General features: G+C 41.1%; 1 protein-coding gene across 1 annotated transcript in view; it reads left to right on the top strand.

Moving 5' to 3' along the window:
- Positions 1-2,692: 2,692 nt before the first annotated feature.
- FBXL20 (F-box and leucine rich repeat protein 20) overlaps positions 2,693-13,445 on the top strand; it is a 116,102-nt gene continuing 105,349 nt past the window's right edge. The window contains exon 1 of the mRNA XM_022558036.3: positions 2,693-3,063. Coding sequence (XP_022413744.1) covers positions 3,022-3,063 — 42 coding nt within the window. The 5' untranslated portion in view covers positions 2,693-3,021. The remainder of the gene's footprint in view (positions 3,064-13,445) is intronic.

The raw sequence follows: 13,445 nt of genomic DNA, 5'->3' as shown, positions 1-13,445 counted from the left end.
TGTACTCATTCTCCTGTTTCAAAAGACGGCAAGGACATGAAGTCAACTTCTACCTATCTTCTGCTGCTGGAGTCTTTATGTATTCTTAGTTTGACCTGATTCCTCTTCTGTCTTTTGGCTTCATGTTAGGGGTTCTTGGTCAAAACCTGCTCTGATGTACATGAAGATTCCAGGTTCAAAAATCAATTTCTTTTAAAACAAGTATTGGGGGGGGCAGTGGGAATGAAGCAGGATATAATTGCCAAAACTAGGCTTGAGATTGGTGGCTCTTGGAAGGATTTTCCTTAAGGCCTAGGTCTGAAAATTTAGGGCAGCACTATTATGAATTCTCAAAAGAAACCTTCCAGGGAGCCAGTGAGTCATAGTATCCAGCTGAGTCACTTAAAGCAGATTCCAGTATAGGAAACTCATTATTCACAATCCCTAAGCAATCTCATTTTCTTTTACCTTTTTTTTCCCCCCCAATCTCCCTCCCCCCTGATTTCTACCCTTGAGTTAGTTTTTTGAGGGGTAGGAAGTACTTAACATATCAGAAGCTAGGTTGGGAAACATGCTCAGTTGCAAAAGCTGAGCTTTAAATTTTGTTTCAAAAATGTACATCAGGAGCAGATGGGGAGGGTCTTTTCTAAAATCTTTTCAAATTTGATTTTCTGTGCATATGGCCGTTCTGTAAATACTTGGGGGTTTTTCATTTTTTTGAAAGTAGATAAAAATCTGTGGGATTTTTTCCCCCCAAACATTACAAAAACGTGTTTATTTACATGCGAATAAATTTCTTTGATAAAAAGCAACATGCCTATGTGTAATAAATTTTTAACCTTTGAATAATTTTTGTTTATTCAGCTTTTTAAAAGTCCAGTCAAAAAATTTTAACAAAGTAAAAGTCTTTGCTGAGTATTACTTCAAATTAACTGGAAAGTATAATTGAAATTAGGGAAACAGACCCGTGAAAGTTTTCATCTGATTTATCTGCTCAAGCCAGTTTTACTAACTTTTGCAGGCCTTCGTCACTAAATTCATCAGCAGTGCTTGCTGGGAGAAAACTGCTCTTAGATGAGATGCAACTAAAATGCTGTTCTTATTTGACTGAAGTGAAGCAATAACAGTAAAAGTATCTGGGACAGGAGGAGGCTGTAACATCTAGACCTGGCTTTGTGGGCCTGAGAATGAGTTTCTGAAGCTGGGTTCCTTGCTTAGGAAGCCCTTTCTAGGATAAAAAAATTTTAAAAAGTTCTTGAAGAGTTTGTTAATAAGCCTTCCAGGAAAAATATGCCTATTTTAAAAGATCTCCAGCACTAGTTGCTCTTAAATAAGCTCATCTCTTAATCAGACATTCCTAATAAGCCAATCACTGAATGTGCAAGTGAAAAGAGGTAAGAAGACAAACTCATCTACTTTGTAATACAGTTAGAAGTGGTCCAGCCAGGACTGCTAGAATTTATGATAGTTTCTAATATTTTATCTTTGGGATACAATTCTGTAGCTTGTCGCTCTAAGGGTAAACTCTTATTCGTTAATTCATAGAAATTAGATCATAAGTTTTGAGACCTTGAGGGCTGGGGTTGCTAAAGTATAATATGACACAATCTAGCTTCTATAGAAAGAGTCATAATGAATGTTACGGCTGGGCAAGCGCCCCCGCCTGCTCCTTCAGACACGCTTGTTTCTCCCGCCAAAGTGGCGTCAGGATCAGGTTCTCACCAACCAGAGCCCTGATTGGAGGGCGGGTAGGCACTAGAGCCCATTGGGTGCCTGCGGCGGTCGGGCGGCGGAGGAGTGGTTGAAGCCGAGGCCTTTCTGCCTCACCCGCCCCCACCTCCACCAAAGCGCGCCCCTCCCCCGGCTAAAGGAATGGTCGCCCAGCTCCTGCACTGCACCCCCTGACCCCAAGGCACGAGGTGCGGCCTTGCCGCACGTCCCCGGAGTAGAGGGCAGCACAATTGTCCCCCTGTCCTCCTGATCCATGCACAGGAGGATCCACGCTCCGCAGCGGCCCCCCCAAGCCTCCCTGCAACACCCGGTAATGCAATTCACGGGGGCGGGGGAGGCGGCAGCAACAACGGCGACGGCGGCGGCGGCGGCAGCAGCAGCACTGCCCCAATCTAGAGACAACCAGAGACGAGGAAAATGGCTCCGAGTAGGGACCGCCTGCTGCACTTTGGGTTCAAGGCGACAGTGAGTGATAGGGGAAGGGAGTTGGGTGGCTGGGAAGGACATGTGTGCCAGCACAGGCTACCGGGGAAGCGACAAGACTTAGGGGGCTGGGAGGACAAGACAGACAGCTCAAGTGCTTAGTGAGTTGGTGCGTGCTGTTTGCCCGCGGAGGAGAGGAGAGTGGGCTCGGGTGCTGTGTGCAGTTGTCCTGCTTTCTCCTCTCTCACCGGTCGGCGAGCACGCGCGCACTCGCATCCGCCCCACAGCCCCTCCCATACATAAATACACACAGACACATAGGCACTTCCCTGCCTCTCCTTCTCGCGGTGGGCTTTCCTGCCTTGGAGGCGAGAGCGGGCTCGTGCCACCGCCACCGCCGCCGCCGCCGCCGCCGCCGCCGCGCTCCGGCTGCTCCCGGGCTGATGGTCGCCGGCTGCACCCGGGGGTGGGGGAGGGGTGGTCCTGCGCCGCCGCCGCCGCCGCCGCCGCCGCCGCCGCCGCCGCCGCCGCCGCCGCCGCCGCCGCCGCCGGCGCGCGCTCCTCCTCCTCCCCCTCCCCACGCAGTTCCGAGGCCCGGGCGGCTCTGCCCAATGAGGAGCGGCGTTGCTGGTAGGTGGGGAGTGTTTTTGTTTTGGGTTGAAGTTGAGGCTGAGGAGAGAGAAGAGCTAGCGACGAGCAGTCGTCGCCACACCGCGGGAGGTGGAGGAGGCCCTGACGGAGTCGAGAGGTCTCCCCTCCCCGCCGACGGCCCCTGCCCGCAGCTCCTCTGCCTCCTCTCGGTGCCGGAACTCCCGGGCCTGCCCGGGGCCCCCAGTCTTTGCACTCCGCACGCCGCAGCGCCCGGCCCCGGCCGCACCCGCCGGCCCCATGAGGAGGGACGTGAACGGAGTGACCAAGAGCAGGTTTGAGGTGTGCGCTTGGAGGGGGCTAGGGTGGCGGGAGGAAGGCGATTCCCTCTCTCGTGCCCCGAAAAATTCGCTCCGCACTGAGCCTCCTCCCTTGTCTGGCGCCGTCACCCCCCGGCCTCTAGGACTGCCAGACTTCTCTCCCCCTTCTCGCGACCCGAAAGCCCAGTGCAGCCCGGCTTCCCTCTTCCTCCCGACCGGTCGCCTCCTGCCTCTTCCACCAGCGGGGCCCCGGCGGGGGATTAGCTCTGGCGCCCTAATTCCCCCTCCCCCCAGTATCACTCAGCTTTCCATTCTTTACACAACCCTTGGCTTGCCTCCCTTCACCCGGCAGAAAAAGCATCACAGCTCCGATCGACCGGAGGGAGCTAGCTTCTTTTCTTTCTGCCACTTTCTTCGTGAAGCGAGGGGGAAATTATGGGCCAGGGGGCTTTTCTCCGAGTTTGAGAGACCTTGGTTAAACTAGGGAAGTGGGGGTGGTAGAGTGAGATGATAGAGACGACCACGAGTTTTCGGTGCTGTTTGCTTTGGGTATTGTTCTGATACTTCCTCTTCTTTCCCGTTTAGTCTGTACTTTTGTAGCTCATTGTTTCTGGGAACTCTTAGACGTGTACAGGCTTTGAGGTTGGGACGAAGGTCTGAGAGACTTAAAATCCATTCAAGTCTCTTTGTCTCTAAGAACTCCACCTCTGGCGAGAGAGGTTTATAGTAATGGAATTAAGGAATGGGTGAGGAAATAAAACATCCGAAAGCGTCTTTAGAGAGTAGTCAGTGTCAGGAAGTGGTTCCTTTGGGAAGTGAAGTATCGTAGCTACAGGTGAATTACAGTAGTATAGTAATATACGGGAAGGTTTTTTGAGGGGATAAGAAAGAGAAAGAAACTACAGCAAGAAGAGTAAATGTTGCCTGGCCTTTTTTGGCAGAGAATCAGGCTGACCTGGGATCACTCACAGCTCAGTGTACATCTCACTTGGTGTTTTTCTTCATTTCCATTTGAAGGATGAAATTGTAAGACGGTGAGACAGAAGTTTCAGGAAGCTTGCCAACTAGTTGCAGAGGATGAAATTGTTACCTAAGGCCTTCAGTTTAGTCTATTCCTTGATTTCTTTTTATGCTTTTGGGAAAAATATTTTAATTTGCCCATAAAGATCAAGACAGGGAGTGTTGGGGAGAGTTTAACTGCAGAGCTACAGTGTTACTGTTGCAGGCCAGGAGTGGAGAAAAATCAAGGAATTGGTCTCCTTAGAGTTTTCATATTTAACTTCATCATGGGAAGAAATTATTATAGTAGATATGTTTTGGTGTTTAATAGAATTTTATGTTGCCCTAGTGTAGAGAGACCCAGTAAACTTAATTTATGATGGTTTCCTATTCAGTACTACTGTAAAAGTCCAGACTGCCATTAAAATTACTGAATAGATATTTAGCAGTTAACAGAAATCTTCAAAGGGAAACCCAAATGCTGAAGAATTGAGAGGAGGATGGCCTTTTGCCATTACAGTCAGCTCTTTATCATTTTGCTATTCACTTTTAGGTTGTGTGAGTAATTGTTGGAAAAAGTTCTTTGTAGTTTGTGCTTTAAAAATGCATTGCTATATCCTGTTTTTGTAATTATTTTATATTTTAATTTGTAGTTTATCTGTACTGGTGGTACTAAAATAATAAGAGAATGTATTGCTTTCTTGAGCATGTCTGGGTTTTTTAAATAAATTTATTTATTTTTTATTTATTTTTATTTTTGCCTGCGTTGGGTCTTAGTTGCTGCGCGCGGGCTTTCTCTAGTTGTGGCGAGCGGGGGCTACTATTCATTGTGCTGCGCAGGCTTCTCATTGTGGTTTCTTGTCTTGTTGCAGAGCACGGGGTCTAGGCACGTGGGCTTCAGTAGTTGCAGCACACCGGCTCGTTCTGGCGCACGGGCTTAGTTGCTCCGCAACATGTGGGATTTTCCTGGACCAGGGCTTGAACCCGTGTCCCCTGAATTGGCAGGCGGGTTCTTAACTACTGTGCTACCTGGGAAGTCCTGCAAGCATGTCTGTTTACCTTGATTGGTACAACTAAAGTTTTCTGAACATGTCTAAGATAAAAAGGGAGGGAAAACTCCTTCTTCTGCAGTGTTTATTTGTAAACAAAAGGCTACTCTTATTATGAAGTGAAGTGTTCATGCTGAAATACAAATGAGAAGGGACTGGAAATGATATGTGTTAATGAGTTTCATTGTCTGATGTTTCTTAAAGTCATTTACCCCTTAATGACCTAATTTACAGGTAATAAAGCAATAAACTTTGGTCTCTCATGAAGTAATAAACCTTGCTAATTCGTTGAAAACATTTTAAATATTTACTTTCAATGGATAAAAGATGTAGATAAGATGAAGCAGCCTTTTCATATCTAAAATATTTACATCAAATTATTTTTTTAATTCTCAAAAATCACAGGTTTTTAAAGGACTGATAATTTTATGATTGTAAGCAGATAGCTCTGAAAATTTTTGTGAGTGCAGGAAATTTCTATAGCAAATATATAACAACAAATTTCAAATTAGTTATGGTTAATACAAAAAGTGAAAGATTGTTTTCTTGGCCACATTTTTTTTTCTGGGCAGAAGATAACTAAAGCTTATTGTTTTTTATTTAATTCTTTAAAACCTTTTTTAGGGAATATTCTGCGTATTATGCTTTTGGATGTTGTAAGTGAAGGCCACACACTTTAAATCTCACACTCAGGGGTAGAGTTGTAGAAAAAAAAAAAATTTAAGTTAAAATCAAGGGAGAAGAGTACCTGTTAGGCAGCTATGTAGTATCCTGTAGAATAGCCAAGTAGATGACTGTTGGATAAAAGAGTTTAAAAAAGATATGGAGGTGTGAAAATTATTGTTGTTCTTTGCTGTATCACTTTGGCATTAAATCTGTACTATAATAACCCTTATAAGTTAACATAATGCGTACTGAATTGTCTTAGTCTTCCAATTGAAATTCATTAAAATACTTTTTTTTTTCCGGTACGCGGGCCTCTGACTGTTGTGGCCTCTTCCGTTGCGGAGCACAGGCTCCGGACGCGCAGGCTCAGCAGCCATGGCTCACGGGCCCAGCCGCTCCACGGCATGTGGGATCCTCCGGGACCAGGGCACGAACCCGAGTCCCCTGCATCGGCAGGCAGACTCTCAACCACTGCGCCACCAGGGAAGCCCCAAATACTTTTATATTACTTGCAGTACACTTTGTTTTGTGGCAAATTTTGATAATTTCCTTTCAAATTTAATAATGATTATTAAATATGTCCTGTATGCCAGGTGCACTGAGCTAGATGTCTTACCTTGGTTACTTCTAATTCTCACAATTCTCTTTTGAGGAAAGCTAGGGCCCAAGAAGTATTCAAGTTGCACAGCTAGTATTTTTGGGAGCCAAGATTCCAATCTGCAATTTTTTTTTACTCCACTCTATCATTCTGCTCTGTTTTTAGCATAAAATAGTATAAAAGCCCATAAAATGTGTGGAAAAGAGCTTTCCAAAAGTTCTTCATCCAGTTTATTTTATTTTGCTTTTGCTATCGAGAGAATACAGCTATCCTTCATTTTAAGTGCTGTAGCCAATGCTATCTTAACATAGTGAAATTAATGACAGACGTGTAAATATCTAAGCTAGCCCTTGAATCCAAGTTTAGATTTTTTTCAGTTAAGACTCTCTACTTGTCATACTCTTAGTAGCTCCATTATAAGAATGTAGTATTATTGGAGCAAAAAATTCTTATTTGGGTTTATTAAAAAATATAACTTAAAAAAAAAGTTATAGTGGTAACATCCACTGACATTCACATACCATTTTACAGTTTAATCAGTGCTTGGAGATGTTAAGACTCACATAGCTAGGAAGTGATGAGTTCCAATTTGGGTATTTTGAATCCCTGTTCATTATTGTTTTTCATTATACCTCACTGCCTCTCTGATAAATCTGTAATACTACAGTTTGTATGATTAGGTTGTAATATTTCTTTACCTGCTTCATTTTATTGCTTCAATTTGTCCAAAATAAGAAAAATCATAAACTGTTTTGTGGCAGAAAGAAAATACTGCTTTGGGAGTTAAGAGAACTGGATATTAGATAACCTTGATTTTTGTCACCAACTAACTGTAGCTTTGGTCATCTCTTTTCACTTCTCTGGTTTGGTCATTTACCTCTTCTGTAAGAAAAGGGAGTTAGAATCAATTATTAAGGTTCCTTTTGTTCCAGATCCTATGAATCTGTAATTTTTGAATAAAAGCCGACCTTGGTCCTTTCTTCTGAAATAGCCACTCCAGTATTTTGTTAAAGTTTGTAGGCTCAGTCACACAGTACAGTTAAGACTGCAGTAATGACCCTTTTTCTCCCTTAAGGTTTTAACTTCTAACCTAAAGAACATTCTGCATAGTAAATAACCATATTTTCCAAGTTGGTGCATGTGGAAAATGTTATATTTTCCAGTGGGTGAGAGTCATTTGTGTCACTCTATTTGAAAGGCCTTGCAATGGGAAAGAGTACTAGTAAAACTAAGGAATTTTGTTTTTAATGCTTTAGAGATTGGTTTGAAAGCAATTATCTAACATTACTATAGAAAATCCAAATTAAAAGTCTGGGCTTTTTAGGCCCATTCAGACAATCTGTCCTTTTTTGAATAGTGTTACTGATATTTCTTTATTGTATAATCATGGGTCCTTTTGAAGCACAGTACACTGTATCATGTACTTATATTGTAGTCATTCATTATTTAAAATAAACATATGTTTGTGTCTTGCTACAGTATATAAACAGTTATGTATTGAAAATTATGCTTTCCATTAAGTCATTAAATTTTTTTAACTTGGCAAAAACTTCACAAGATGTATTGTTGATATTTAATCCTAGTTATAAGATGTGATCTATTTCTTTTTTAAAAAATAAATGTATTTATCTTATTTATTCATTTTTGGCTGTGTTGGGTCTTCGCTGCTGCGTGCGGGCTTTCCCTAGTTGCGGTGGGCAGGGGCTACTCTTTGTTGCGGTGCGCGGGCTTCTCATTGTGGAGCATGGGCTCTAGGCGCACGGGCTTCAGTAGTTGTGGCACGTGGGCTCAGTAGTTGTGGCTCACGGGCTCTAGAGCACAGGCTCAGTAGTTGTGGCACACGGGCTTAGTTGCTCTGCGGCGTGTGGGATCTTCCTGGACCAGGGCTCAACCCGTGTCCCCTGCATTGGCAGGCGGATTCTCAAGCACTGTGCCACCAGGGAAGCCCCGATGTAATCTGTTTCTACATTGAAGATTTTCATTCATTAAAGCAGTATTTCTGTTAGAAGTATCCACACTTTTAAAGTCATGTCTTCATGTTCTAGGCCTTTTGTCAGTTTTAGCTGTTAGTATTGGTGTTGTTTTTTAATCTTAATTTTAAAAAATCCTTCTATTTTCATCCTCAGAGTTGCCTCTTTTGAAATTTTGGTCTCATTTGTCTTCTAAATTAATGAGTACTTTTGTTATTGCTAGCCCTTAGATTACTGTTTCCCAACTGGTGACAGATTGGAAACTAAATTAAAAATTTCAGTAATCTAACTAATACTGTGGTCTTGCAAGGTATTTTTAGATGTCCAAAATAAAATATTCCGTTACACCAGGAAAATCCAAGGGAGGGAGGAAGAAGAAAGAATGCCCTTAAACTGACCAAATTTAGCTGCTTGTGCAGTTGTCTTTACACTGTTTTCCTATTTAATATCCCAGACTTAGTGGATTCTTAGATCAGACCCCTACCCAAAAATTGCCTCAGAAAAATGAAGGCATCCACCTGTGGTTTTATAGTTTTATGTCTTAATGCACTTGAACCCATTTGATAAAAAAGATTTTAACTTAATAGCAACTACAGTAGGTGGTGGTATTGAACTATGCAGTAGTATTTATGCTTGATTCATGTTGCTTTATTATATAACTTTAAAAAGAAAGGTATGTATTCAAATGTAATAAATCCAAAACAGATTTGCATTAGCTTTTGAAGACTATTTCTGTTAAAAGAATGGCTTTGCTGGCTAGTTATTTTCAGCACATATCGAGTAACGATTTAGCAGGCATGTGATTTAAAGCTATAGGTAAGTAACCTATTTATTCCCGAATCATATTTCCTCCAATTTGATTTTATGATATTCTGTTGGCTTTAATAAGCCTCATATCTGACAGTTGTAATCAGGTGGAAATGTAAGTAATTTAATCCATTTTGCTGTCTTCTAAGTTGCTCTGAGGTAAAAGTCACCTATTAAAACATGGTAGACAAGGGTTTAGTCAGTTATGAAACATATATTGGCAATGTCTTCTGTCATTTTTGTCCTTGATCCCAGGAATTTCTAGTAAAAAAAGGGAAATAGAACACTGAAAGTAAATTGATTTTATGCATTACTTTGGTGCTAAGACAGAAATCATATCTAGTAACAAGGAGGTGAAGGTTGGCAATACATCGAATGCCTGCCCAGTTTTATATAATCAAATGTAAAAGCTATTGTGATATTTGTTGGTGAGTGTAACTTTCTGATTAACTGAAGGATGCAGGCAGATATAATTTCACGATCATTTATTTATTTTTGATTTATTCTGCTACTTTATTTTTATATATTTCCTACATGACTTAAAAGAGTTATAAATTAATTATATTTTAACAAGAGTGGATAATTATGGGTACATGCACAGACAAAACTCAAGAATTCAGAGTCAGACTGTGGTTTTTTCCCTACCTTAGAATTTGTAGCCAAGGGTTTCTTTGTTTTTTTTTCCCACCAAGAAGAAATAGATATCTCGGGGACTGAGAAAGTGGGAGATCTTTGCTGACATGAAAAGAGTTGTACTTTCAGAATGGGTTAGAACAACAAGGGGTGCATATACTAACTCTTCACGATCATTCAAAAGTAAAAAATGGAAAAGCATTCTCAGTGTTACTACAATTTACAATAATAAGAATATGCCATAGGTATAGATATTCTGAGTACTTTTTTTTTTTTTTTTACTATATGCAGTATGAAGGTATTTATGTGGCAGGAGGGACAGGCAAAAAGAAAGCAGTAAATTTCTAGATTAGGGCAGGTTTTTAAATGTAGAGTACCTCTTCTTTTATGCTTCTGTCATCCTTGTTTGACAGTTTAGGCTCTGGAAAGTTCATCGCCAACTGCCTGTATCCTGAATTGCAGTTACCAGCGAAGAGCCAGATTTGTTTTGTTCTTTGTTTTCTTTTTTCCTTTTTTGAGGTGGGTGGGGTGAAGGGAAAAAAAAGAGAAGGGATTTGCAGTTCCTTGAAAATTAACAGTTAAAAAAAAATATTTCTGAAGAACCTAGGGGCAGGACAGGAATAAAGATGCAGACATAGAGAATGGACTTGAGGACACAGGGAGGGGGAAGGGTAAGCTGGGATAAAGTGAGAGAATGGCATTGACATATATACACTACCAAATGTAAAATAGATAGCTAGTAGGAAGCAGCCGCATAGCACAGGGAGACCAGCTCCCTGAGAGCACCTAGAGGAGTGGGATAGGGAGGGTGGGAGGGAGACACAGGAGGGAGGGGATATGGGGATATATGTATACGTATAGCTGATTCACTTTGTTATAAAGCAGAAACTAATGTAACAGTGTAAAGCAATTATACTCCAATAAAGATGTTAAAAAAAGAGAAAATTAACAATTTAATGTTAACTATAAATGTTAGCTGCAAGGTTTTCCAGAGTTTTTTGTTAGAATATGTTATCCATTTTTTTGTCATCTTATTTTTTGAACTAGATCATCTATGGACTTTAATGTTCTAATTTTGAAATTAATTTGAGTAAGGAGAGGATGGAAGCATTAAGATGGGACTTCCCTGGTGGCGCAGTGGTTAAGAATCCTCCTGCCAATGCAGGGGACACGGGTTCGAGCCCTGGTCTGGGAAGATCCCACATGATGCAGAGCAACTAAACCCGTGCGCCACAACTACTGAGCCTGTGCTCTAGAGCCCGTGAGCCACAGCTACAACTGAGCCCACGTGCCACAACCACTGAAGCCCACGCGCCTGGAGTCTGTGCTCCGCAACAAGAGAAGCCACCACAATGAGTATCCTGCACACCGCAATGAAGAGTAGCCCTGGGGCTTCCCTGGTGGTGCAGTGGTTGAGAATCTGCCTGCCAATGCAGGGGACACGGGTTCGAGCCCTGGTCTGGGAGGATCCCACATGCCGCAGAGTGGCTGGGCCCATGAGCCACAATTACTGAGCCTGCACGTCTGGAGCCCGTGCTCCACAACAATAGAGGCCGCGATAGTGAGAGGCCCGCGCACCGCGATGAAGAGTGGCCGCCGCTTGCCACAACTAGAGAAAGCCCTCGCACGGAAACGAAGACCCAACACAGCCATAAATAAATAAATAAATAAATAGATAATATAGATAGATAGATAGATAGAGTAGCCCTGCTCACTGCGACTAGGGAAAGCCCATGTGCAGCAACAAAGATGCAATGCAGACAAAAAATAATGTAAAATTAATTAATTAAAAAAAAAAAGAAAATGAAAACGTTAAGATGATGTCTTTAGGATTTTGCAGGGGGAAGTAACTTCTGAACTATGAAGTACATGTGTATATCTATGTGACCTTGGTTTAATTGCCTTTCTGGACCCCACTGTCTGAACTCTAAGGTTCCTTCTCACATGGAAATTCTGTGATTCTCTGTAAATAAATCCCCCAACTTGCTGTGAGTTAGATATTAGATATTCAATTTATTGCCAGTGTTCTTACATTTCTTTGTTTTTAACTGCTGTTAAACACAAAACACTTACTTAGCCTTTGTGACCTGAACCTATATTCTGCTTTGGATTCCTGCTTGTTTTTGCCCTGAATTTTGATAAAAATGGAGGTGGGCACTGGCAAGAGAAAAAGACAAAAAGTATGGTATGTGTATATACCACAAGTACGTGTAAACCATATGTACATGTATATGTATATACAACTATGGTGTATCTGTCCAAATGACCTTTGCCGAGGGAGTGAGGAATGGATATGATTGTGTGATATCCTGGAGTTTAGGGTGTTATGATTCAGTTTTTAATATTTATGGAATTTATGTATTTATATGTAGAGAGCCTATTTAAGAGTATTAGCTTTGAAGTCTGAGTTTGAACCCTGGCTGGGAAAAAGTGTATTATAAAGGGAAGAATGTAACTAATGATTTCTTTTCATCTGATTCAATTTTATATATCAGGTTTATTGAACAGGAACATCTATGAATTTTAACCAATGTAGTTGAACAGTAATTAACAGTGTTTCAATTTGGAGTTTATACTGTAACCATTATTGCATTCATTGTTAGGCAAATGTGGATATATGTCTCCTAAGATGAGAATCTGGAACTAAATTGTAAGTTGACATTTAAAACACTCAGCTTTTACCCCAGAAACTGGTCATTCTTCCGTCTCTGATTTGTAGAAAATAAAGCTATGGCATGACTGAACATGGACAAGTAAGTAGGGATGCATTTATTTTTTTAAAAGAGCACCGCATTGCTAATACCCTTTCCCCACACTCATCCTTATCAGTTTATTTGGAAAATTATTTACATGTCCTTCATTTGAAGACACTTATGTTGCAAAAATCACATCATAACTTACTTCTGCAACCCATTTGTAGGAAGGAAACATGATATATTTTGGAAGTATCCTTGGATAAGTTAAAGCATTTATTTAATAATGTAACTTTCCTAACATTATCATGAATGGTAACTTCAGGAAGATAAAGGACTTTATATTCAGTGTTCTTAGTCACAGCTGACTAGAGTTATACAAAAACAGCTTCCCAAATCTAGATCTACACAACAACAAAAAATGCAGTTTTACTGAGGTCAACACGTTCCTTAAGAAAGAAAAATTGTATTTAGATTTTTTGCCTCAGAAGGTGGATTATAGGCTCTAAATGGTCCAGACAGAAAAGTTTGGTCTATAGGAATCAAGAACTCAAGGGGCCTAATGTTGACAGTACTGTGAACTCAAACTGAACGCTGGGGAAAACCACTTACTTCTCTGTCTTTACAGCTCTAAAATAAGATTTCCAATATCTATTTCCCTGTCTTAATACAAACTGGATTAATGTTAAAAATTAAACCTAATATAATGTTGTATGCCAATTATACCTCAATAGAAACAAAAAAGATTAAACCTAAAACCTCTAGTACTCCCTGAGTTAAATGGGTATTATTAAGGAGAAATAAATGAAACTAAATTTAATTTATGGCAACTGAATTCCATAGTAGAGATAAATAAGTAACAACCTGAATGTCTAATCAGAATCACCAGTGAAGTTTGTTGTACAGTACTAATCCCTTGAAACACTGGGATAAAGAGTACAAAGTTAACTTGTATTTGCAAGCTGAACTCCACGGGGAAATCAATTTAC

Source organism: Delphinapterus leucas, chromosome 19 (genome assembly GCF_059928025.1).
Source record: "Delphinapterus leucas isolate spDelLeu-1000000601 "Yukka" chromosome 19, BTC_Dleu_Yukka2, whole genome shotgun sequence".
In the NCBI taxonomy this organism is placed as follows: domain Eukaryota; kingdom Metazoa; phylum Chordata; class Mammalia; order Artiodactyla; family Monodontidae; genus Delphinapterus; species Delphinapterus leucas.
Note: the sequence above shows the minus strand (reverse complement) of the source record. Positions and strands in the feature narration are given on the sequence as shown.